The sequence below is a fragment of the Lutjanus erythropterus genome, chromosome 12 (genome assembly GCF_056507025.1).
Source record: "Lutjanus erythropterus isolate fLutEry1 chromosome 12, fLutEry1.hap2, whole genome shotgun sequence".
Taxonomy (NCBI): Eukaryota; Metazoa; Chordata; class Actinopteri; order Lutjaniformes; family Lutjanidae; genus Lutjanus; species Lutjanus erythropterus.
Genome location: NC_139328.1, coordinates 35202277 through 35229063, shown reverse-complemented (window position 1 = coordinate 35229063; position 26787 = coordinate 35202277). Strand labels below are relative to the sequence as shown.

Genomic DNA, 26787 nt, shown 5'->3' with positions numbered 1-26787 from the left:
GTGTTACTCTTTCTAACTCACAACAGAATATTAAATCCTTTTACTGAGGCCCTGACAGGCCAGTGAGTAAAATAATTCTGGTGATTAATTTTCTAAATCAGACATAAACAGATGTCTCTCCTGTGTTTATAAGAACAGGTGAAAAGGTCTGGCCTGATAGTCTTTTTAAGTTCATTTGTGCTCTTCTGTGAACACAGGTGAAAAAGAAAAGCTTTGGCAGGTGAATTTGTTTTGTCAAGGTCATTGTTGTTTGTTGTTGTAATACTCATTTCAGCCACAAGAGGACAAGAGGTGCAGGTACAAGTGCACCACAACCCCATGAGTTACAGCAGAGTTTTGATGGTGGAACATTTCAGCCTTTTGCAGCTGAAAGGAGTATGACAACAACAAACACTTCAAAAAATAATCCAAAAAAAAAATAATCAGAGAAAACAGGTGATTTTTTTTTTTGTCTGGATCATTCTGTAATAATGATCTTTAATCATTTTGAGTATGTATATATAGTATAAACATGAAAAGTGCTTGAATTTGACTTTGGTAAAGGTGTAGAAACCCTGAATATGTTCTCATCAAACCAGCTCCAACACAAAGTGACATAGTGCAATTATATGACATGTAGCTGAGTTCAATTCTGATTGGAAGGACACAAAATGAACATATTCTGTTTTAAAAAACACTTTATTAAAGTCCTATGAAAGCACTAAATAAAAGATCTTTGATTTTATCAATTTCTTTTGTAAGAAAAAGTTGTTACCTTGTGCGTACTGCAGTCAGACAATTCTCTCACCACTTAATGCTACTGTTAGTGTTCTTTAAATGAACCCCTCATTTCCTGTAAACCCACACACTTTCTTACATTCACTTTCTTCATTTACCTTAAAAATAACAACAATAAAATCTCATTAGCTGATTACTGGTGACACAGAATGCCATGTTTCATCTGAGGACAAACTTAATTCACTCATTCTTGAGAATTTTGACAGTTTGATTTTCACTTTTTAATTATGCTGGAAAATATATTTCAAAAGATGTTCCTCGTACCATGTTGTATGAACTGCATCTACACTTTGTGACGTAAACGTAAGCATGGAAAGTACCGCTGACTGTCTACAGCTGGGTTCTGCAGAGGGCCGCTGACAGATTGTCAGCTTCGTCGTCATAGGTGGGACTGTCTGTATCCGCGGCCTGGTATTGGCCGGTTTGCTCCTCGGAGTCGGACTGCAGTCTGTTCTTGGTCAGGTACTGGCTGCAGGAGCAGAAGGTGTGGTAGAAGGAGGAGGAGAGGCCGGCAATATCTGTGGAGATGTAGGGAAGAACCTCTGGAGACGCCTGGGTATAGTAACTGACCTGTAGAGAGATTCAAATAATAAAGTTTGTTAAGATTATACACAAATATAAACCTGTTTAATCAGCAAGGATCTTTATTTGTCTCACCAGTGACATGTTGTTTGTGGTCTCCAGTATGGTGAATCCAGCACACAGAACCTCCCCTCTGTTGAATCCTTCAGTGGGAGGGTGAGTGGGCAAGGACACCGAACGCAGAGCGATGACGTATGGATCTCTGCAGAGAAAAAAAAAACAAGAGCCGACTCCTAAGCCTGGGAGACAAAGGGGATGTAGCTCAGTGGTAGAGCGCATGCTTCGCATGTATGAGGTCCTGGGTTCAATCCCCAGCATCTCCATTTCTAAATTCTTTATCTATTTAATAAATCCTGCAGGGACAATTCACCCATCTATCCTAAATACATATTCCCCCCCTGACCTGTAGTGCTGTTAACCATTGACATAGTTTTGATGTGAGTTGCAGAGTTTTGGAAATATCAGCTGTAGAGATGTCTGCCTTCTCTCCAGTATAATGAGACTAAATGGAACTCGGCCTGTGGTGCTCAAAGCACCTAAAAAAATACATTTTAAAAATTAAAAGCCAGCACTTCTTTCTTTCTAGTAGAACAGAAAGAAGTTCTGGTAGAAAAAAGTATTATATGTCCAAATAAAGGTCTATGACCTGTGAGCTGATCATCCTGCCTCTTTCTACTGACCCGCTGCCACACGGCTTCCTCTTGGAGGCCAACAAGATGAAGTCCTGGATCATCCCTTCTCCCGGACTGACTGAGGTTGGGGAACCGACTCCACCCTGACGCACCGACGGAGTCACCACGCGGTACAGGAAGTCATCATCGTCCACCCGGTGAATCAGCTCACATTTCCTGGTTTAGGAAAGGCCACAGAGAGACACCACTGATGAAGATGATGAAAAGTAGTTTATTTGAAATAAAGTTAGGGAATATTGAATAGATTATTAAAGGCAAAGTTCCACATTTTGAGAAATCTACTTATTTGCTTTCTTGAAAGTTAGGTGAGAAGACTGAAGCCATCTGTCTGTCTGTCTATTAACATCAACTAAGAAGAAACATGAACCCAGACTCTGAATTTATATAGATGACTATTTACTCTGCTTTATCATCTGCTGTGTTTCTGTTTAGCCACGCTCTTATATAGCAACCTGCCAGAAATGAGAGTCCACGCTAAATTAACAACTATCAACAAAGCTATTTGGGCTCAGTAGATGTTGAACTTTGTGTTAAATACAATGAGCTTAAACCAACTGCTCTATCTAGATTCTTCACATCAAAGACAGAAGGATCTCTTTAAGTGTAAATGTGTCTTTTGAGATCTCATGTGTACATGAAGCATTACTAACACAATGGTAAAGACCTGTTTAGAGCGAGGTCAGGAGTTGGAAGAAAGAGAAAGTCGTACTGACAGAAAAGAGAAATCCTCTCACCAAATTCCATTAATTCACTTTGCATCACTTCCCAAATTGAACAATGTTGAACAATAACACCAAATTAAGTCAAGAAGCTGAATGACTTGTTTAACAGAATCTTGTATTGTGGTAAAGTAGGGGTGCTGCAATATACAGGTATTGACAATAACCGTGATATTTAAAAAATGAATACTGATATCATACGAATAATACACAAATGATAATACTGTGTACGTGAGGGATAATGTAGAAGCAAGCATTTAACAAAAGTGTATAATGGGTAAAAATAATCTAGCGCCTCTCAAACAAACTATATGTTCTGAAAATAACTTCATTTGTCTCCTTTCCTCAACATCCCCACAAAGACACACAACTTTTCACTCTCCATTCAGTGTAACTGCACTGTTTGTATGTTTTTGTACAGTGATGGTTACAGGCTGTCTCTCCTCCTTCCTACAATCATATTTTGAGTCTAAGTCATTTGCCAGAAAAGACAGAAAAAGCACAATAATTTTTGACTGATTGCAATGATTAATTGATTATTAATCAATTACTAAATTGATTGCCAATTATTTTGACAATCAATTGATTTGAGTAATTTTTTAATTTAAAAAAAGTCAAACTTGTCTGATTTCAGCTTCTTAAATGTGAATATTTTCTGATTTCTTTACTCTTCTCTGACAGTAAACTGAAGATCTTTTAGTTGTGCACAAAATAAGACATTTGAGGACGTCATCTTGGACTTTGGGAAACACTGATTGACATTTTTCACCATTTTCTGATATTTTAAAACAAAAACTATTAATCAATTTATCAAGGAAATAGTCAGTTAATCGACTATGAAAATAAAAATTCATCGCAGCCCTAAGCACTATCATGAAGTCTTTTGAGCACAATGGCACTAAGCTAAACTACAAGGGAGCAATGACCAATGTTGATTCTCAAAATGAATGATCCACAATTATTTAAAGGGCCTTCTTAGGTGATTTGAATGAAAAATGTACAAACAAAAATGTAGCAGTGGTTTCACTGAATCCCTTGGTTGCTCACTAAATCTGGGAATTGTTTAAGACATTATAAACCTGAACAAGCAAGACACAGGCCATCATGTGTGGTCACTGACTTTACAAAAGCCTTTGTGTCTCATAAACACATTCTAGAAGTGCTTAAGAGGAACAGAGTGGATAAGCTGATACTCCTACAAGGGCTGTTACAAAATGAGTTAGAAGCAAGGCAGACAAGACAGGAAGGATCAGGTTCTGAAATGTGAAAGCATTACTGATAATGTGTGTCCCAGCGTGGTCTGTTGCTCAGCTCAGCCAGCAGACGAAAGGCTCTGTGAGCGGGAACATCCACCTCTGCTTCCACCCTGATACTCAGCATGGACTTCCGCTCCAGGGTGTAAAGACGAACCTGGAACAAAGAATCACATGAAACGTCCGGCGCCGCACGGTGAAGAGGAGAGTCACATTTTACATCTCCATCTCAGGGAGAGGCTCAGCAGGTACCTTGTCTTTCTCAGAGCTGAGGCGCCAGCTGTTTCGAGCAGCCATCGTCTTCAGAGCTGAAACATTGTTATAGCTCAGATACACCTGGAAACGCATGAAACATGCATGTGCATTAGCAAACACAAGCATATACATTGGGCAGAATATACCATTAGGATACAGACAGTCATGCTGCTGCATGTTCCCTCTGATCCTGCTTTGCTTAAGAGTACAAGATGTTCTGTTACGGAGAATTAACCAGATGATGAAAATCACAAAACTCTAAAAAAGTGACAACCTCAGTTTTTATATTAGCCTAGAAACTACTGAATGAATGTGTATCTTTGTCTTGTAAGTGTGATGCCACAGTTTGTTTTAGTTTTACAAAATCAAATATATGTCATCTACCACTGCTGCCCATTTTCCAAACTATGACATGGTTTTTAGATTACTTAATCTTATGTTCCTTATTTTCAGGTGGCCACTCATTTTCATTTTCAAGTACAGTATGAAGAAACTTCCTGTAAATGGTTAATCCAGTCTGGTTTTGTTGCTGTCAAAGCAGAATGCAGTGCGGATTTAAAAGCATTAGTCCTCATGCACAAATATTTTCTCTTACTTTCTCTCTTATATTTGTTCTTCAACTAAGCAGCAAAATATGAAAATTGTATCATGAAATGTGGGATTCGTGAAACAGCCAAGTCTGTTGATAATAAGTTGATGAATCACATTAGATCTTAAATTGGATGCACATATCATGAAGTTTGCACACGGAAACACTCAAATAAATCCATATAAGGGCAGCAGACTTAAGTGCCATGTGCAAACCACAAAACAAACCACTGACACAAGAAAATGCAAATAAAGCCCTGGTTTTTAACAGACATAGAGGAGCAGACTGGAGCCTTGGTCGGATTTCTCTGGTTTCTCTGTCAGAGTGCAGCCAGGTCATGCGCAGGCAATTTTTAACATATCACAGATTATTTGGATATTCATTTAATGGATTTTTACCTAGATAGAGAAGTAAAGCAGATGTGGAGATGGTGTTTGATGTAGACATACAGTGGATTGATCTGGCCTGCTGAGCCACAGTTTGTAATACTTTAGTGTTAACTAGAGAAGCAGCTGTCTGTTTGTGAATAATGCAGCCTAAATACTGGTTAAACAGTGGACCAGGACATGTCAGACCTGTCAACAAACTCTCTCTAGACGGCCAGGAAACTGGCAGCAGTGAGTACCTGCAGATGAGACGGATTAGAGAATTTTGTCTCTGATCTAAACTGAGGCTCGAGAGTGGCATACAGGTTTAGAAGAATCTGTCTCAGTAACCAAACTTGTTCTTCTTAAATGAATAAATAGTTGTATCATTTCTTCTGTGTTTTCATTTCATGTACATTCTTCTTCCTCATTATAAGTATTTCACAGCACAAAACATGAGCTGACTTCTGTGTGTACTGGTCTACAAATGGTCTGGAGTGCTCTTTAACCAGGAAATGCTAAAGTATTGATGAATACCACAAAAGTTCTTAAACTGTCACAATTTAAGATGAAAACTTTTCATACAAACGATTCATGCACAAAATCTAATTTCATGTAGATCTCAATAAATGTGCTTACAAGCTAATTTTTTACTTAAATGCACTGAAATTAAATGATCATCAATCAAATCAAAAACACACACACACACATAGAAGCTTTGTAGATGTTTAGTAGTAGTGCTACACACACATTAACTGCACTAAATAAACTAGTATGGTCCTTGAATAATTAATCATTTATACTCCTCTCTCAAATACTCAACTGACCTTTGACCATGGCAGTATTATTAATAGTGACTCAGCTGAGTCAATAATGCAGAGCTGTGAGTTTCTAGTTGACCCTGTTATCAGTCATGATTTTTATGTGAGTCTAAATGTTGATAAAGCAGGTGTTGGTGAAACAGTATTTTACTCTACAATCTCAGATTAGTGGATATAACGTTCCCTGCAATGTCTGCATATGAAAACATGTTGATAATATAATGTAACTGTGTCAAACAAATCTTAGTTTTACAGGTTAAATTAAAAAGGAAAAACACATCATGAGTGTGACTGTTTTGGTTTTAGAATTCAAAACTGAAAGACACTGCAGTGTGGATATAGAAAACTCTGCAATGTGTCAATGTTTCCATGTAGCTGCAGCCTTAAGAAGCCGACTCTTAAACTATGTGACTTGCTTTTTTTTTGGGTTTTCCATTACACATAGTACCTGGTATCTGCTACTTTTTTGGTACCAGCTCCAGGTCTAGGTTCCCTGTGTAGTGAGCCAGTATTTAAAAAATTCTGTGGACCACTGATGGGTCATGCGACTCAGGATGTACTGCAGAGGCCTGACATTTTTGAGTAACCAAGGCAACCATGCCGCGGTCAACTGATGAAGTGTAGACATATCAAGAACACCGTCCCTTCATAGTAAACATTGTAAAACAGCAAACTAAGCATACAGCAGTAATTTAAGACACTTTAAGCAAATGAACCTGCCTGTGAAGATGAGATGATTTTAGTTTTTTTTTTTATGTTTATGCCTTAAATATAGTCTAGCACTCTCTTCATGCGTCTCTTCCTCTCCACGTGTGAGCATGTGGACCAGAATGAGCCGTCATGACTGTATTATTCACTGTACACAGTCCTGAGTGATTCCTGAGCTGTTAACTCACCTGGTTTCTGGGGTCCCAGGGTACAGACAAAGGGACCTCGCCCTGCTTACGGGAAATGATGTACTTTCTAGAACAAGAAACCCAGAGCAATGAGAATGATTTATGATACTGTCAAGTGAACAACACAACACAATTACATTAAATTGAGAGGTTACAGACAGCTATCCAAGCAACAGCCTGGGTGGTGGATGTTTTGACATGTGGCTGCAGGATAAGGTTTGTGATGTTATGAAAGATGTACTCAGGTAAGACCCAGCAGTTGTACAGTACTATACTTTGGTAATCTGGTAGAGAAAACATTACGGAAGGTTTTACTGGCTGCTAGTAAGAAAGAAATGACTAGGAAGTGGAAAGACAGGACTCTCCTGCACAACCACAGTGCTGAGATATAACAGAAGAAATAAAATCGAAGAAAAAAATGTGATGGAGAAACTAACATTTTAAGAATACAAGAAGCCAAATATGAACAAAAATGGGGAAAATGAATTATTTACAGATCCAGAAGAAATGCAAGTGGATAGATGAGAACAATAAGATTGTGACTGTAAGCATAAATGTATGAAATCCAACAGTGATGTTATTTCATTTTGTTTTGATGCTGTTGTTATATGTGTATATGAAAATGCAATAAAAAGGAAGTGTCAAAAACAAAAAGAGGGGCTACACGGTCCTATTTATGTCCAATACATTTTTGGTATGATTACAATTTAACTGTAGTAAGTATCCAAATCTATTGCAACCACTTTTGACCAGTGGTGGCACTGTAGACCAGAGTTTACATGTTTCATGAACGTCTTTAGCAGGAGGGGTGGGGTGACATTTCCACACAGTGCAGAGGCTTGTATTGCATATTGACATTTCTGTGGTGTGTGCTCTCGCCTAAAATGTTCAATCTCTCTTATTTTTACCCCAAATAAACTGAAACTATCACACGAACTGTGCATACTACTACTGGCATAAACAAGTGGATCTAAGAGCTAAGAAAGTATCTTCACAGGGATAAACAGATGGGTTACCTGTCCAATCTGATCTTCTTCCTGGCTATGGCTTCTTGAAAGCGCCTCGTGCCTTCCTGTAAATGAAAGAGAGGGAGAGAAAATCATTTATCCATCTTCTATATTCACCTATTCCAGCATGCAATAGTGGAATTTCAACTAAACATGCTGAATACAGCATTCTTGGACACGTTATTATCAAATTAAAGGTATATTCCAGTGTCTAAGTTTTGCAGTTCCATAAAGTTGGGGAACTCATAAAAACAGACATAAAAAAGAATGGTCAAAATTAGGGTTATAAATTGTAAGCACTTACCTTAATTCATCATTGATAAAATTAACAATCAATAATCGAATAATCTTTTTTTGAAACACATTAAAATTTTGGTTATACCGAACATTACCTAATGTATTTTATTCTCAATCAAAGTTTCATTTCCACAGCAACGTATCATACATTCTCTGACATCACTACATAATTGTTGCAATATACAACTATACAAAAAGTTATTAATGAATGTTTAATTTACAATGTCTTTGTACACACTCATTTCCCGATACATACCCTAAAAAAATCCTTTAAAAACCTTCCGTCAAAGCGACTCCCAGTTTTAGCCGTTCATGAAGTCACCAGATGGCGGGAAATATTAGAGTGTGACACATCAAAGACATCGATTGATTGATCCCTTTTTGACCTCCCCCACTCATACTATGGGAATTCTTTGTTGCCTCCACAAATACTTGAGTATCACATAACAACCCACAATAAATACAATAAACAATAATAATAAATGCAACCAGGGCAACTGTGTAGATTAATGCCCGAAACTGTGTGCATGCACCATGCATACACATTCTTTACATCAGATTTATAAAGCCACATGGACACGTGGTTAACACAATCAGTGAAACGTGTGTGGGAAATTGTGTATGCACGATTTTTTGTACATAGGTGTTGTTTACACCTTGGGGGCTGGTTTCAAAAAGATATTTTTGACTAGTCTACGTTGTTAAACTAGGCTTAATTTTGCTCATAGATTAGTCTGCTGAAAGTTAGACCATTTTAACAAAAATAAAGACTCACTAACTGTAAGCTGAAAAAAATTAGACACCTTACCCCCAGACTGACTCAGTTTATAGACCCATGTCACCATGGTAACAATCAGAGCCTTCAACTGGTCAGTAGCACCCAACAAGTTTGCTAAAATTGTTATGGAGAGAACAATGATTTCTTTGTGTCTTGTACATCTTGTATATCTTTTTGAAGCTCCCTGATGCGCCTCTCAACAGTGGGATTCACACTGTTTAATGTCACGAACATTTTTTTCCATATCAGATTTTTTTTTATTTTACACTCTTAACTAAACTCTTGTAACTGTTGAATTTCTCTAAAAGACATATATTTAAAAGAGAGAGGTAAAGAGAGCTGAGTGGTTGGATGCAGTCTCTTGGTCAGCCATTTTTTTATTTTGAAAAATTTACCCAGAATCCATTGTCCTGTAGTCCTACTTAAGATCGTCTTGCACTCAACTAAAGTCTGACTATCTGTTATATCTAAGCTGTAGTCAAAGTCTATCTTTGGTCCCTGGTGTATCTCAATGTGTAGAAGCCTGCAGTCTGGGATAGCTGTGTTTTTGTTTATAGTATTCTTATCTCCAAATTCATACGAGAACCCATAAACAAAGTACTTTTCACCCGGCAACTGAGCTCTTCTCAGTGTGATTCATACATGTGGGATTAAGAAACTGTGATAAGAGCTGCTTCAGTTAACACAAAGCCAGTCCTTCAAAGAGTGGTGATCTTTTTTTCCCCCAACAGTTCGGACTTGTTGAGTCAAGTGAAGTTTATAGCTCTGATCTTTGTTCAGTGAGGCCTTCACACCTCTCCAATCCCAACCCTGCAAAACCTGTGTCAAAGAGTACATGGGTACAACTTAAATACACGTTAATAAGACTATAGTTTATAACTGGATCAGCTAAGAAATGATCATGAACAGTGTACTGTGTTTTTTTTTCAGGTGGTGGTGATGAACATATTCAATATATTATCAGTAGCTGTATTATCAGAAATAATAGTTTCTGAATATTACACAAATATTTTTCTAATATTTCTAATATAAGTTTTTTTTCCCCAAATTTACCTATAGGATATCATGTTTATTCCTCGAGGTTTTCCTTTTAGGAACCTAGTCCGAGACAGGGGTTAGTTTCCTTAAATAATATCAACCACTTACTGTAGTGGAAATTCTGAAGAATGGTTCACTCAGACACTGAAGAAGAGTTCGGGAGTCCCAGATGACTTACACAGGAGTATTTAATGAAGCTCGATCGAGGAGAATTCAGATTAGCAATACACTGAGAATATTGTGACTGCCAACCCAATTCTGAAGGTTACTTCTCGAGTGAAGGTATTTTACTGTCCCCTGACATTCGCTGGAATTTGACACGCCACCATGTATGGGCCTGATGTGTCTATCTATGTGTACACAAATTCTATTGGGCATAAGTGCAAAACAAGAAGCTATACATACCTCTTTGCTCTAAATCACTGTATCTGTCGGCCTTGCTCATGTATTGTGCCCTGCTAGAGAATGTGGAGACAGTCTGTCTGCCCGATAAGCCATAACCTTGGGACCTCAGGAGAAAGTATCTGGGGGATGCACTACTCTCATACTTGTGCAGCTGTGGACTGTAGTTGTGCAGAGTGACCAACTACTAGTGTGCCTGTTCAGGTTAGATGACCTATGACTGGACCCTTCACGACTGCATTGTCACCCATATAAAGAGAGACTCAGGGAACAATCTAAGGGCTAGTGAGGCAAGTGAGGCAAATTCCACAACACTTACCTTCTTGTAACTTTTTCTTTTGACATTTGCAACCCATTCTTGAGAAATGGGACAAATCACACTCTGATTACATTTTTTGGGGGGTGAAAATGTATGCTTGTATATGACAAATATATGTAATTTATGAAATGTTTTGGTTTGCTTTAATTTTTTTAATTCCTAAACTGTACCAGAAAACAGCCTTGTCCTAGACAAGAATTCACAACTTCAAACAATTTAAAAATGTGTTAAAAGCCTTCAAAATCTGAAACTAACAATATCTGCTGTTAACACAGGTGTAAAAATGAGCTAGTATAATCATCTTTGTTTTAAAATCTGTTTTTTTATGAAAATGTTGGTCTTTCAAAGTTGTGCCCCAGATTTCCATCACCTCCATTAGATTTATTACAAAAACATTATTTAATCAGGCATAAAAAGGGTTAGCTATACCCTAAGGACCCCTCGTGGCTACGAGTGTGTGACTATCTTCTTCCACACAAGACTGACCCCACCTGCTCCCTCTGTTTTAAAGGAGTTTTTCACCCATTTCCTGCTGTTAAAGGTATATGATTAAGTAACATAAAATGAACAGTGCTTGTTTTGAAAAGATAATAAATTGTTTACTGATTTTATTATTAATCTGATGTTAACCTGGGAAATTTAACCTCGCACTGTCCCTAGTATGACCAGTTAAAAGAAAAAAAAGGAATGCAAGCCACCACACAAAGAGGTGCAACGTTTGTTGCCTCCGCCTCGTTTATTATTTTTGTTTATTACATGGCTTTGTTAAATACTGGATTCTGATTGGTCAGTTTCAGCATTCTAAGGTCTCTTATTTCTATATAACAGTCTGTTGTTATGAGGAACAGACCCTTGCTATGGACACAGCTCTGATCATAGATTCTGGAGGAACATTAAAATCATTGTTAAATCACTAAAATCATTTTTAAATTAATATTTTGTGCCAAATTATTGATTATTTTGGTACATAACCATGTAACAAGCCAGATAATGTACAGTGAGCAGGTCACCATTGTGAAATAGAGCCATAAAGTTCTTTCTAGTTCTAAAATTAATATTTTGTGTCACATAAATGTGTGCCAAAAACATTTTCTTTTTTTTGGCAAGTTACTATGTAATAAGCGGGATAATGTACAGTGAGCAGGTCATTATTGTGAAATAAACTCCTTCAGGTTAATTAAAAAACCTGCATCATCCTGTCATTTATTTCACAATAACAACCTGCTCACTGTGCATTATCCCTAATATGTCAGGACATCTTATCATGTATTGTGACTTAGTTAATATCAGCTGAAGTTGCAAAACTTTTCCATCTCGACCGTGATGGAAAACCTTTGCAAAACTTTTCTATCTCAACTGAGTGTTTTTACAGTACAGACAACAATGAATGGTGATTTTCTATTTCTGTTATATCTTACTGAATCAGAAAAAATGTCTATAAAATGCATGTGTAGTGTTACAATTGTTCTTCTTCAGTAGATCTAATTTTGTGCGCCAACTCACCAGAGGTTCGGGTCGTATCCGTGGTAATGTGCATGGCTTCCCGTGGTTGTCAAGCACCTCAAAGGTCATGAAGGCAGAGTTTATGTGTCGATTAGTTCCATCCTCATGGTACGCCTCTGCCCGCACCCCCACCTCCATGCTGCAGGGCACACATCTGTTATCATGACCTGTTTTCTCCACACAGATCTGATCTTATCTTCTTTATCTTTATGGTTGATTCTGTTCTGAACACTCTGATACCTGTTTTTGAAGGCGTTGTTGACTATTGCCCTCAGCAGCAGTCTGTCTCCAACCTGAGACGGTCCTCTGAAGGTGAACATGTCAATGGCCCGCAGAGTCGGGTGAGCCTGACACAGACGACTGCAGAAACAAACAGAGACATTACACAATAAGAGAAAAAAATCAAACAGAACAACAAACTGTCCATGTCAAGTATTTGCAACAATAACTGTATTTGTGTTTAAAAAATTGTGAAATTTAAAAACTAAAACAAAACTAAAAAAGTATTTGGTGATTCCTTCATGTCAAAAGAGTCACTGTTGTTTCAAACTTTTCCTCAGGGTGGAAAAGGGAAATAACATCTATATCTATTTTAAACTTTGAGTAGCAAATGTTCTGCTGTTTGATCTGCTCTGACTGAAGGGTTACTTGGTTTAGGAGTGCCTCCTTGTTGTGATACCACAGTTTGAGCTCTGAATATGACATGTACTACTATTTTATCTGTATGAGTTTCCTAAATGATGTGCTACAAAGGACAGTCAAGTTGCACAGGTTCATCATGTGTTACTGTGCATGTTCTTCAGGAACAAATTTTATTTTTTAACGAGAGATGATTATGGCTGTGTCTGACAGAAACTGTTGTAATAGTACTTTTATATACAGTATGTAGAGAATAAGTATTGGAAATGAGTATTTACAAGCTAAAGGTTATATCGAGCTAGCCAGGAGTCGAACCTAGAATCTTCTGATCCGTAGTCAGACGCGTTATCCATTGCGCCACTAGCCCCACATAAAAACTGATTGGCACACATGTGGTGTGCACTGTACTCATGGAGTACATTGTACACATTTGGTGTACATATTGCTTGTAAATTTACTTTTGTACACAGTATGTAGAGGATGATATTGGAAATGAGGAGTCAAACCTAGAATCTTCTGGTCACACATGCCATCCATTGTGCCACAAGCTCCTCCCACAGTGACATGTGGAGACAGCCTGCTTATCACAGCATGGCATGCAACTGCAGCTGTACATGACTTAAAACAGTCCCATTGTCTTGGTCTACCGAGCACCTTCTTGGTGTGATCGCTTATTTTGAGGTCTGACTAACAAATGACCAACTTTTAGGCTCTGAACATCAAACATGATACATGATGTGTGTGTTTAAACAGCAGTGTTTGAGCTGCTGAAACTGAAGGGTTCAGATGTGTTTCAACACACATTGCAAGACCATTTACCTATTACTGGGTGTCTGCAGTTGTGGACATACTGTGATATACAGTATGTAGAGAATGTTATTATTATGTGATTTACAAGCTAAAGGATGCACCGAGCTAGCCAGGAGTCGAACCTAGAATCTTCTGATCCGTAGTCAGACGCGTTATCCATTGCGCCACTAGCCCCACATGCACTCCCCTCTGGGAACAGCGTCGTTGTCACAACATGGCATGCAAACAGCCACAGTGCTGTGTTATGCAGCCAAGTGTGAAGAGCACTGGTCAAGTAACTAGTTGAGTTGGAAAATATGTGGCATTTTCAAACTATGCAAACTGAAGCAGAGGCTGAAGTACTTTAAAGCAACAACATAAAAGAAGTACAGCCTACCACTGCAGCCACAACACCACAGCATGCTAACAACTAAATGATCATGGCTGCTATTGTGAGTGAATAAAAGCTGCAGCTTCTCAAGACCAACTGCTGGAATAGTTTCACTATGACGATCAGCTCAGCCTGTACCTGCCACCAAAAGCGAGTAGAGCTGAGTCAAACTGCACACCATGTGGTGGAAATGTGACTTTGGTTTGACTGTGTCTCCTTGTGTTGCTGAATATCAAATGTCAGACAGTCAAGATGGACAGAGGGTTTCTCTAGGCCAGCTGTACATGCTCTTTTTGTGCTTGATCAGCAAGCAACACTTAAAACTATGGCCCCTTGCTTGCACTATACCCATCTTCAACCTCTGACATCATTTTGATCTCAACTAGACACCTGTAAAGTTTCATGATTGCTTCTTGTAAACTTGTGATGCTATCACACTGACAAAATCTGTCTACAGACAGACAGACAAACATATTAACACCTGGCAAAGTATATAAAACTGCCTCTGTGGTAGTTCCCGTACAGTAGATGTCTCCAGGACCACATTTTGCCATGATGACACACACAGACAGACTCACAAGATGGAAAAAAATACCAGACATGCCAGCATGCTCGCAGCTAGTAAAAGAGGATGATTACAAAGTAACACTAAAGACCATCAAAGCCACTGTGTTTCATCAGTTCCTCTTTGTTGAGGCATCATATTTTAAGTTTTGAGCATCAAACGTTCTACTGTTTGATCTGCTGAAACTGAAGGTTCAGATGCTTTTTGCTGCATCTATGAGCACTAACCACTATACAATCACGGCCATTTGAGTGTCTCCTTGTTGTGACAGCATAGTCTTAACTTTGAATTTGAAATATACTTCTATTTTACCTGTAAGTGTTACAAATGATGTTACAAAAGACAGTCAAGTTTAATTGTGTGCTGCTGAGAATCTTCAGCAAAAAGTTTAGTTTTTTAAAGAAAAATGAATATTTATTATAGCTGTGACCAACTGAAACTGTAAGGTTCCAGGGGCTTTTAATACATGTTAAAAGGACATTAGTATTATTTGGCTCTTTATATTTGTCAATACACTATTATGTTATGTTACTATTACAAGATGTAGCTAAAAAGTACTTGATGGACAAGCTAAAAATGACATTGAGCTAGCCAGGAGTCGAACCTAGAATCTTCTGATCCGTAGTCAGACGCGTTATCCATTGCGCCACTAGCCCCACAAAAAAAATCTTTGCTTGTACACACTGTCTACACATGTGGACTACATTGTACATATGTGGTGTACATATCTCTTGTATATGTACTTTTGTACACAGTATGTAGAGGACGAATATTGGAAATGAAGCTAAAGTTTGTGCTGAGTTAGCCAGGAGTCAAACCTAGAATCTTCTGGTCACACATGCCATCCATTGTGCCACAAGCCCCTCCCACAGTGACATGTGGAGACAGCCTGCTTATCACAGCATGGCATGCAACTCATGCTTACCACTGCTGGTCAGCTGTACACGACTTAAAACAGTCCCACTGTCTTGGTCTACCGAGCACTTTCTTAGTGTGATCACTTATTTTGAGGTCTGACTAACAAATGACCAACTTTTAGGCTCTGAACATCAAACATACACGACTGTTTGAGCTGCTGAAACTGAAGGGTTCAGATGCCTTTCAACACACATTGCAAGTACATTTACCTGGGTGTCTGCAGTTGTGGACATACTTTGATATACAGAATGTAGAGAATGAGCATTATGTGATTTACAAGCTAAAGAATGCACCGAGCTAGCCAGGAGTCGAACCTAGAATCTTCTGATCCGTAGTCAGACGCGTTATCCATTGCGCCACTAGCCCCATAGTCTGTACATATTTCACTGTACTTTTGATATGAAGGCATATTTTGAGATCTGAATCAAACATACAACTTTACTTCTGCTTTGGTTTCTTACATGATGTGTGTGTTTAAAGGAAGGTTTATAACACACTGCTGTGTATGTTAATCAAGTGCAATTTTTGTTTGTTTTTCACAGAAAGATAATTATCAGAAAATACTTAAACCAATCTAGCCACTTTGTTTTCTCAGTTCATTGATGTTGAGATAGTATATTTTATGCTCTAATTACCAAAGGTTCTACTTTTTAATCTGCTGAAACTGAAGCGTTGAGAAGACTTTTAACACATGCTGAAAGGCCATACACTTATTATTTTGCTCTTTCATTTTGTAAATGTACTTTAACAAACAGTATGTAGAGAATAAGCAGTGGAAATGATGATTTAGTGATGTACAAGCTACACTTTGTGGCAAGCTAGCCAGGAGTCAAAGCTAGAATCTTCTGATCCATAGTTAAGACGCATTATCCATTGCTCTAACCCCACCCATGGTAATATGTGGACACAGTCTGGTTCTCACAGCATGGCATGCAAATCATGTTGACCACTGCTAGTCAGTTGTACTTTATTTAAAACAATGAGGGCTCTTGGTCTACTGAGTACCTTGTTGATATGAGGGAATATTTTGAGGTCTGAATATCATAACATGCTACTTTTTTCTCCATATTGGTTTCTTAAATGATGTGTGACAAAAGACAGTCAAGTTTACCAGAGGGTTGATCTGGCACTGCTGTGTATGTTCTTCAGGGGCAAATTTTGTTTTTCAAACAAAGATGATTAGCAAGAAACACTTGAAATATTCACAGCCACTTTACTCAGTCCATCCTTGTTGAGATAGTGTATTTTAAGCTTTGAAAATCACACACACTAATGATTTATCCAGTGAAACAGAAGGCTTGACTGGTTATTTGCCTATTATTTGGCTGTTCCCAGTCATAAATGTGCTTTGATACACCGAATGTATTGGAAGCGAGGACCAAGTGATTTAAAAGCCAAAAGTTGTACCGAGCTAGCCAGGAGTCGAACCTAGAATCTTCTGATCCGTAGTCAAACGCGTTATCCATTGCGCCACTAGCCCTACAAAACTAGGCTTATCTTCCCAAAGGTCAAGTTCACATGTTCAAATGTCATGTTTCTGTTCAATCAGCCCAAAACGAGATGAAATTCAGTTTTCAGTAATAGATGTCAAAGAAAAGTAGCCAGTCCTTTCAGGTGACAAGCCAGAAAAACAACTATTAAAATATTTGTCGATTATTTGTCAAGTTGAATTATTGATGACTTGTTTCAGCTAAAGGCTCAGACATCTAAAACTGCTGTATTTCAAAATGCTCACATCAGTGTACTCTGGCCAGTAGCATCAACTTTCACAACAACTACTGTATGTCCACTGTGTGTTTTACCTGCCCATGGTCACATTCACATTTTAAACCCAAGTGTGTGTACATACTGTACATGTATGACTGTCAATGTGTGTTTGTGCATGTGTGTATGCGTGACTGTACCTGGCAGCAATCGTGGCAACATTCACCATCCAGGCCATGATCTGTCCTCCAAATGTATTCACCTGGTATTGAGACAAACAGAGATGAACTTCAACTTACCCCCCAACACTCAAATGATACACCACTGATGAAAGGCTGTCCATGTTTAGACTCACAGAGATATAATTATGAATTTTATACTATGTTACACAATGACACAATAACAAAATGTTTACTGAAGTTAAAATGACAAAACAAAAATCAAGATTCTAAGCATAATAAAACAGTCACACATGCACAAATTTGCATCTTCCCTTTGCATGAAGGTCAACTTTGGTGAACTTTGACCACCAAAGTTGCAGCCTCAACCAATAGCAAAGATGCATGTGGCGACGGTCACTCCCCTGCATTCGTGCATGTGTGACCGTGCCCTAATAGCACCAAAAATGGCACAGATCACCATGTTCAATCAGAAAATAACTGCCGATTCATCCTTTTTCCTGAGGTGAATGGACAGAGAGGCAGATGGACAGACTGATATAAAACAAATAAACAACCTGATGGTTAGCGTGTGGAGGTAAAACCAGTTCAACACTCTCCACCTTGGTCTTCACTGCTGCCACCGCGTTGTCTGCTGCCGAGCTGTCAGCTGACACACACACAAACACACGCAAATTAATAATTTAATGCAAGATTTTAAATGATATGGTTGGTCTTATTACCAGCAATGTGTTTCTCTCACTACTTTCTGACTTCCCTGTTCTGTTTGTGGCTCTCGAGGAGCCGCTGTAGTTTTTATCAAATGTTACTCAAACAGGAGGAAATGCTGCATTTGTTAGGGACTCTTTTCAGTTGTGTATTTTTCCATATTTGGTGCTCTAGTGAGTATTTCTGGTAGCAAAATGTTGTATGTGACGATTGAGTCCAAATAATCTAAGTATGTGTTCATGATAAGGAAGGAACAAGTCACCCACTGGCTCACTCACCAAGTGTTAAAGTGAGACACTTTAATTCTATTGACTACAATCAAATTTTATATTTCATCACTGTAGGGGTGTGCGATATGACAATATTAGATCGTGAAGGATTAAAACGTGTAGACGATCTGCCAAAGTGAGGAGATTGTATGGATCGTCTAGGTCAGGGGTCCCTAACAGTAATTATTAAGAGATTTTAAAATTTGACGGGACGCTTCTATTTTAACTGGTGCAACTTTTCTAGTCTTTCCGGTGCTGGTTTATCTGATCAGGAAACGCAAAAAAAAATCAACATTTTTATTGCTGTTGTTGTACTTTAATGGTATTCTTATTGGTATTTTTTGATGACCAACAAAAATATGGTCTAAAGTGAATGGTGTAGTATTTTGCTGCTATTTAAACAACACATTATTCAGAGTCTTACACTCCACAGTTTTAAAAATTAACATTGTGATTACAGTTTTTCTGGATCTATTTGGCTCATTTCAAAAACAGTCTCAACTTTTTCTTAACTGTGAGAGCAATTTTCTCAACTGTTTCATGGGACACTAAAACTCTACTGCATGTTTGCAAAAGGAAGTAACTCAACCAAAACATTTCATTCATGTTTCAAAATCAAGTTACTGTGTCAGTGAGTTGTTCAATGACACCAAAATGAAAAGTTGTTTTGTCATCACATCAGCTGTACTGCTCAAAATATCATATCACTTTTAGTCTTTCATGAAAATTCATATATATATAAGATCTGTCACAAAATGACACCCACATGATTCCTAGTTCATTACTGTCACCTGGCAGCTCATTGGCCAATTTAACAGACATCACAAACATCTCATGTCATAGATATTTATGGAATATATACATGACAGGTTTTGATAACTGAATGGATCATTTTGCATGTGACGTCTCAAATGATAGAACATTCAGAAGCTGTGAAGAGTTTGACAGTTTCACTGAGAATCAACTCATCAGTTTTGATCAGCGAGCCATGAGCAAGTGGTTGTTGTGCAAATTATAGACAATTGTACTGACTCTTTTGGACATGTGCCAAAATATGTGCATTTTGCTTGAATGAATGAGAAATTCCCCTCTATTGTCAACAACAAACTAATTGTTCAGAGAACTGAACTTAATGTTTTGACCTACAAACGGTAATAGCAAATGGGCTGAAGGTGGGTGAAACAGGCTGTAAGCATCTCTGTTCATACAGTGAAATTGTTTGGAGCAAAGTAGCATATAAATCCTGACTAACATCAGAGTTGTCTAAAAAAGTATTTCCTCTGTTTTCCCTGGAGAGTTTCCTCTGCCCTGTCAATGTTTTAACATATACAGTTTTTTTTACGATGCTTAAATATTAACAATATTTGCCAAGAGGGCATTACTGGACACATGAAAAACGGTTTAAAATGAGTGAGGGCAGGGTGCCCTGGTAGCTCAGTCAGTAGAGTGTGAGTCCTCTACAGCAGCAGCCATGGGGTTGATTCCAGCCTGCAGCCCTTGGCTATTTGTCATCCTCCTTTCCTACCTAAATAAAGGCATAAAAAGCCCAAAAATGACTGAATGCAGCCTCCCTAATCATTACATCAGCTTTTAAATGACGTCAAACAGTACAAACTTTCCAGGTGATTTCTTCATTGTGTGTTGTCTTTTGCATTGTGTGTTTTCTTTTGCAATTTACTTGAATGATTAGAGAGTTACGCTGCTGTGCGTCATGTGTAAATGCACAGCATCTCTCTCAAAATGGGGACATGCTTCACCCTTTTTCACCCACATGCAACCCGACCACTCCCATTTAGAACTGGTCATTTCAATATTTGCTTCTCGCTCAATCCACAATTTGAATTGCAGTGCACCAGATGCAGGTGCACCTGTTTTTTTAAGGGAATAGAAGGTTCATGTTACGACCAAACACAGGTATGATTAATTAAAAGACTAAATCCAACTCCTTTGTACCCTACTTTGCACCAAGATTATGCACCATTAAACAAAAGTGGACACGCCTTTCATTCCCTTGTGCCATGCACTTAAGATAATGAGCCATAGATCATATAAATAGGACCAATTATGTGTAAGGCCTCAGTCGCTGTCCCTCACTTTGTCATAACATTCAGCAACAAGTTAAACCATCTGACAAATCTCCAAACTCATAGTGACCTACAGTAAATGTGGGATGCTGCTGTGGTCTGTGATGTAGCAGTGTGTGTCAAACCTACCCTGCTGGATTGATCCATGGCAGAGCAGATCTTTGATGATGTCATCGTGCAACATCCTGACGCGCCGCCTCTCAGCCGCCACGCTGTATTCAACCTGCTCTTTTTGAGTGTGAGGCACAATGGGCTTCAAGATCACCTGTGTGGTCATATCAGCAAATGTGTCCACTTAGTGTGCAGCAGCTAACATTTAAATCTGCTTTTACGTTCATGTTGCATTGTGTTTTTTTGCTTTTCAATACTGACTTCAACATAGATGTGCAGTCAGGACCGTAGCAAGTTTCCACTGATCACATCACACACATTCATGAAAACCTAAAAGTCATGGATCATCACAACCCTCACCTTTTTTCCTGTTTCAGTGCGCTGGGTAACAAAGGTGGCGTAGGCGTGACAAACCCTCCAATGACGATCAGAGAACAGGTCCTCACAGCTCACATCGATGCCCACCTGAGATGCAACATATTAAGGATTATAATGGTCAAAGAAAAAGTGTACTGAGGTAATATGCTCTTTAAAGACTCTGGAAATTTGGTGTGAAATACTAAAAATGATGATATCAAAGTTATGCTTTTTTTTTTAGATATAAAAGTTATGGCCACAGCAAATCACATCTTGACTGACATCTTGATTGACGTCTCACTCTGGAGTATCGGCACTGAAGCTGAGCAATGTACTGCAGTGGGTTAGGTATTTTAGCCTGCAAAAAAATTATCAATAACAGCGTAAATGTGCACCATATTTAGATTATTTTTACTGCTTAACTTTGTCGCTTTGGCCCCACTCCAGAGTAGGTCCATCTCAGGCACAGCATGGCGTGGCTTGGTACGTGGAAAGCTATAATAGAAGTGCAATTCGGCACGGTACGGTTTGGCGTGGCACAGCCAAAAACGCTGGTGGAAAAGGCCCATTTGTGTGCATGACACGAAAATAAAAGGAAATCAATATAACAAAAAAGGAACCTGTGAAATCAGTAACCTTGGAGCTAGGAGTATTAATTTAGACAAGTCTTTCCAGATGAAGAATTTATTAACATCATAAACCTAAAGCCCCAACATGCCGTTCATTTTGGCACGCACACCACACACTTCCAGTTCAGATGGTGCGCACGCACACATGAACGTGGCTCTAGGCCAAACCTGCGACGTCTTTCAAGACAGCTTGGTATATTGGGACTTTAGGAGACTTGGATTACACCAGACGAGCAGTACGGAGGCTTTTTATGTTGGTTTGTTTCATCTGTTTTTTCTGGTTGAAAACTGGTCACCATTTACTTCCACTGTTTGGGAGATTCTGCAACACTGTTTTCCTGCGAAACTCCAGCAGTGTTTTGTGGACTAAAAAACTAAACCTGACCTTCAATAGGCATGAAGGTGAGTAGATAATGACAGAATTTTCATCTTCGGGTGAACTATACCTTTAATATAAAGTAACAGAGACTGAGCAGGTGTGTTTGTTTAAAGAAATGCATGAATGTGATTAACTGCATGAACACAATACAAACTCATCTGACCTCCATGCTGGTGTTGAAGGCTCTGTTGACCTTTGCCTTGATGTTCACCACCTGACCCACACTGAGCAGACAAACATAAAGGAAAAATGCGTGAATACTGTATATATATACATATATACACACAAGCAATTCAGAAAGTCCTCTGTACACACACTTCCTGTTACCTGATGGTGTGTTCAAAGTAGATGTCATCCATGGAGGCAGTGACGCAGGGACACCCAGCATGCCTCTCAGCTGCCCATATGAAACAGACACTTGTCATGTCCTGTCTGCTTAGTCAGCAGTTTACAACAGATTCTGGACACTCACAAATAAAGCATTTCAACACACACCATATGACTAACGCTCACTGAATCTCACACACACACACACACACCCCTCACCAGAGAGGCAGGCTGTAGAGTCTATCCACTTGAGCAGCTGTCCCACGCTCAGCTCCTGTCGATGGTTGCTGTGACACGGCATCACTATCTGACTCATCTTCACCTCTGTCAGGTTGACACTCTCCTCTTCTTCTTCTTCCTCCTCTTCCTCCTCCTCATCTCTCTCTGGATCAGCTGACACCCTGGAACTCATCTTCAAAGCTGAGGGGAGAGGGAGAGTTTCTCAGGCTGAGATGAACTTCAGTTTGAGGTCAGATGTCAGATATCAGCATCAGCAGTACTAAATATCTGACGACATGTCTTGTTTTGACTGAGCCTTGTGACTTTCCATCAGGAAATAGAGTTTGACCCAAAACTTGTGGGCTGGCAACCTATCAAAAGAGCACTTTCTGTCAAAAAAATCTGTCCAGACTAACAACTATTATTAAATTCTATTATTAATTTTTCCTTGGCATCCATAGCTCGCCTCAGGAGACTCGAGACTAGCCACCCGAAAAATTCAGAAGAAAAGGCACCGAGCCATACAGTAGATGTAGGGTATAACACACATTTTACTTGACAACATACTAAAAGATTTTGTTATTTTCACAACTGGAGAATTTTGGAATTAATGATGTTTCATAAAAAAGGGCCATAAATCATATTCCATATAATCTTTGTCAAAGCCACAGGGAGCCACTGGAGAGGAGCAAAAGCGCTGCATGGGGCTCTGGAGCTGCAGGTTGCTGACCCCCAGTTTAGGGCTTCCGCTCAATAATCCATCCATGAGTAACAGACTCCAAACCCTGCCAACTCTCAGTCAGTAGCAGCAGCACTGTCTGTGTGGCAAAAATAGCATGTGAGAGGTTTTTTAATGCCGTCAGATGTATATAGAATTTGGACTTGTTCTTACTTGTTTAAACTGATCTGTGCAGTTTTTTACTGATTGCTGTGTTTGACAGTTGGTTTTGTTTCCTGGAAGTTATTCAGTGGCACAGATGAGTGGCTACACACACAGGGTGTGTCTACAAACATGCAGTATTTGCACAAAGCCTACAATATATTCGTGCTGTAACAATTAATCTATTATTAATTGACTATTAAATTTTTTAAGACAAAAAAATGAAATCCTTTGATTCCAGCGTCTTAAAGGTAGAGTCAGACGGATTTGTCTCAGCTGTCCCTGAATGCATCAGGACGTTATGGGTTGGTTAAACGTCTCAAGCAACAAAAGGCTTCTATTGGCTCCTAAGTGTGATTGAAAGGGATTATGTAATATGAGTCTACACAATGTATTTTTAGGAAAATGTTGCAGATTCTACCTTTTAATGGAACTACTTTCTGGTTTCTTTACTCCTCTCTGACAGTAAAGTGAACATTTTTGAGGTGTGGACAAAACAAGACTTTTGAGGATGTCACCTTAGGCTTTTGGAAAAACTGATTGACATTTCTCTCTCTCTCTCTTTCTCTCTCTCTCAATCTATAGAGTGACTTTTCTCAGCGATCTAAACTTTTAATGTCCTCAATCCATGACACATGAGGTCACATTAGTTCAGTTCAGTGTATACATGAGTTGCAGTCAATGATGGCGACACAGTTTACTGCAACAGCTTCCTCTTCAATGATTCATTTTAAACTGATTGTTTCTTTTTTCCCCTCAAAATCTGTCATCAATCATCAGTTTCTCAGACCCACAGACAGCCTGATTATTCAGTGACGTACAGCTGCCTATGACACCGGTGCTTTGAAGATGACATATACCTGACATAATGCTGCATAGTGAATCACAAATACACCAGAAATCCTTATTCCTCATGTCTCTGCAGTCCTTCATGTCTGTCTGAAGCGCACTGATTTAGACAGCAGGCGTGTCCCCTGTTCCTTCAGCTTAAAATGGAGCACTGAAACTTAGCTAAGAAGTCTAAACGTTTAAAAAAAAACTTTACAAGTATCCAGATACTTTCTCTCCAAATATTGATAATGACATGACAGGACACGAGAAGAAGCCACACAGGTTTGAGAGGAAAACATACCAGACAGAGTCCCTGGACGCTGAACTAACTCGACACAGTCACAGGTTACGGAAGGACTAACGCTACTTTAGACAGTTTTTATTCCGTAAAAGGAAATATCTGCATACGAAATAGAGCTAATAACAGCGACGTAAACATACCTGCTATCAGTTATTCTTCTGCAATAACAGCGAACTTCAACGACTTTACATAGTTTAACTTGTAATTTAACGTTATCTACAAGCTAAAGATACTAAGTTACTTAACTATGCTAAGCTACTTGAATAAACACGGAGTAAAAGTGAAGTTTAGCTCGGTTAACTTTGACGAGTTAGCTTACTTTAAGAAGTATTCACTGACCTGACAGCAGCCTGTGAAGATAACCGATCGAAGATACAGGTTGATAACATGCAACGCTATCAGCGGAGGGTGTTCCGGTGACACCTTTCAAAATAAAAGCCGTGTTCGCCAAAACCAGTATTGTTTACGCTACTTACGAGTTTTTTACCCAGAGAAAAAATTCTTAATATTTCTGGAAATGGTAACCAAATGTGAAATAAAAGTATGATGCAGGCGACACATTTTCTGGTGTTGCAGTCTGATACACAGTGACAAACCTGACAAATTTTGACAAGTATACAGTACATTGCTGGAAATAAGTGTACACAACCAATGAAAACACAAGAAAACAACACACAAGACTGTGGCAGAGGTCATAAACAGTAATAAAGACTTTTTTAAATTAATTAACTAATGAACTAATAATTAATTATTCTGTAAAACAAATAAACTAAACTACAAAGCAATTCGTTATTATTATATATTATTCGAGAGGAATTCTAAAAAGAATGTGCAAATTAAATATTATTCCATTAAGAAATTGTTCAAATTAAAAAATATATATATAAAACAGAAAATAAGTACATAATTTAGATGTAGATTTATGAATTCAGAAATATATATATATATATATTCGAAAATACTATGGTGGACGTCAGGAGATAGGAGATAGTAATGATGTACTTCATTAATGAACTAATTGTAAAATAAAAATAGGTTTAATACATTACCTTTGTTTACAAAATAATTTATTAATCTGTAAAATAAACCACATTACAAAGTACTTAATTATTTGATTTTTAATGGGCAGTAAAGAGAGCATTTACAAATGAAATATTAATCCAAAAAAAGTGGGAGTTTACAAAAACAACATAAAACAGCCAATAAGTACATCATTTAAAAGTACGTTAAATAGATCATAAATAATGGAATTTAAAAATCTATTTGGAAAGGTGGTTTAAAGGGAAATATAGCTGTCTTCCCAAATTAAATTAAAAATTCACATTTTAATCAGGCATTTAAGGGCAATTCCTGTCTGCTAGCTTAGTTTAATGTTTCGGCTTCTCCATTAATCCTTACCTTTACCATTGAGCTTGTTACATCTCCCTGGCTAATTTGCATTGTTTACCTTGTTTATCAGCACTAGACGGACTTATTTTTTTTATTGTACCGTTAGTTATTCATTTATGAAATGCTTCATTATTATTTCCGTGGCACTTATAGTCGTCCTTACAAGACAACACAAAAGCTACATGAGATTTAAGCTACTTTTTAAGTAGTGACCCTCTCCAATTGCTTTAGTTCTGAAGGCAACGCCACTGACTTCCGGTATTTTGTGAGTGTGTCTTTGGGTAACTTGACAAAAGTCAATATACGACAAACTTCAGTCTGGACTACAAAACTAGATGCAGTCAACTGGGATAATGTTTTGAGTTACCTTTCTGCAGTTTCTTTGTGCTCTAGGCTGTCCTCTCTGTCTCCGTCTGTGTTTTCAGTCCTTCGTGCCGGTCGCTCCTGTCACAGTCAATGTGATGGAGTTGACTGGCTCACTCTGCCACACTGACGAGTCTCCTGAGGTCAACCTTTCCAGGAAAAATTTACTGCTGACACGCATATAGTGTCAGCTTATATGAAAGAGTTTATGTTATGTGCTAGATTCAATCCCATGTAAACCAGTTTGTCATACAGTATATGGTTTTGCTAAATGCAAGTAAGAACACAGTTTATGTTGGCATCCATCCAACGGACCCTAAAAATGAATTAGCAACTGGACAAAGCTTCAGGGGCCCCAAAGATCCACTGCATGTCAGTGGATTTTGGTACTTGGATTGTTTTCGACCACTGAAGTTGCCTGCAATATCTGAAGTATAATTCTGTAGGCTTGTGCTAAAGTCA

The 26787-nt window shown here is 38.5% G+C and overlaps 1 protein-coding gene and 6 non-coding genes across 8 annotated transcripts; 1 reads left to right on the top strand and 6 right to left on the bottom strand.

The window, feature by feature from the left end:
• Positions 1-984: 984 nt before the first annotated feature.
• Positions 985-25048, bottom strand: acot11a (acyl-CoA thioesterase 11a). Of its 2 annotated transcripts, none has more exons than XM_084732325.1 (17): positions 24913-25048; positions 22562-22762; positions 22343-22412; positions 22179-22239; positions 21011-21115; positions 20669-20804; positions 18036-18127; positions 17500-17561; positions 12534-12653; positions 12294-12432; positions 7966-8021; positions 6950-7016; positions 4276-4359; positions 4047-4180; positions 2040-2207; positions 1435-1561; positions 985-1347 (listed from the first exon to the last, which is right to left on the bottom strand). In XM_084732325.1, the coding sequence occupies exons 2-17, from the start codon at positions 22752-22754 to the stop codon at positions 1108-1110; spliced, it is 1854 nt and encodes a 617-aa protein (XP_084588451.1). In that variant the 5' UTR covers positions 22755-22762; positions 24913-25048; the 3' UTR covers positions 985-1107. The 2 variants fall into 2 exon arrangements, with proteins under 2 accessions (XP_084588451.1, XP_084588450.1); XM_084732324.1 differs by lacking the exon at positions 24913-25048 and adding an exon at positions 24714-24906.
• trnaa-cgc (transfer RNA alanine (anticodon CGC)) lies at positions 1611-1682 on the top strand. The gene has a single exon. It is a non-coding gene; the product is annotated as a tRNA-Ala (tRNA).
• On the bottom strand, positions 13227-13299 carry trnar-acg (transfer RNA arginine (anticodon ACG)). Its single transcript has one exon. It is a non-coding gene; the product is annotated as a tRNA-Arg (tRNA).
• On the bottom strand, positions 13844-13916 carry trnar-acg (transfer RNA arginine (anticodon ACG)). The gene has a single exon. It is a non-coding gene; the product is annotated as a tRNA-Arg (tRNA).
• Positions 15261-15333, bottom strand: trnar-acg (transfer RNA arginine (anticodon ACG)). The gene has a single exon. It is a non-coding gene; the product is annotated as a tRNA-Arg (tRNA).
• Positions 15889-15961, bottom strand: trnar-acg (transfer RNA arginine (anticodon ACG)). Its single transcript has one exon. It is a non-coding gene; the product is annotated as a tRNA-Arg (tRNA).
• trnar-acg (transfer RNA arginine (anticodon ACG)) lies at positions 17003-17075 on the bottom strand. The gene has a single exon. It is a non-coding gene; the product is annotated as a tRNA-Arg (tRNA).
• Positions 25049-26787: the final 1739 nt, after the last annotated feature.

Coding starts and splice junctions, on each gene's coding strand:
- acot11a (XM_084732325.1), bottom strand. CDS start 22,754: ATGAGTTCCAGGGTGTCAGCTGATCCAGAGAGAGATGAGGAGGAGGAA. Junction 4,181..4,275: donor TCAGCTCTGAGAAAGACAAG/GTACCTGCTGAG, acceptor TCTTTGTTCCAG/GTTCGTCTTTACACCCTGGA. Junction 2,208..4,046: donor CGCTGGGACACACATTATCA/GTAATGCTTTCA, acceptor TTCCTAAACCAG/GAAATGTGAGCTGATTCACC.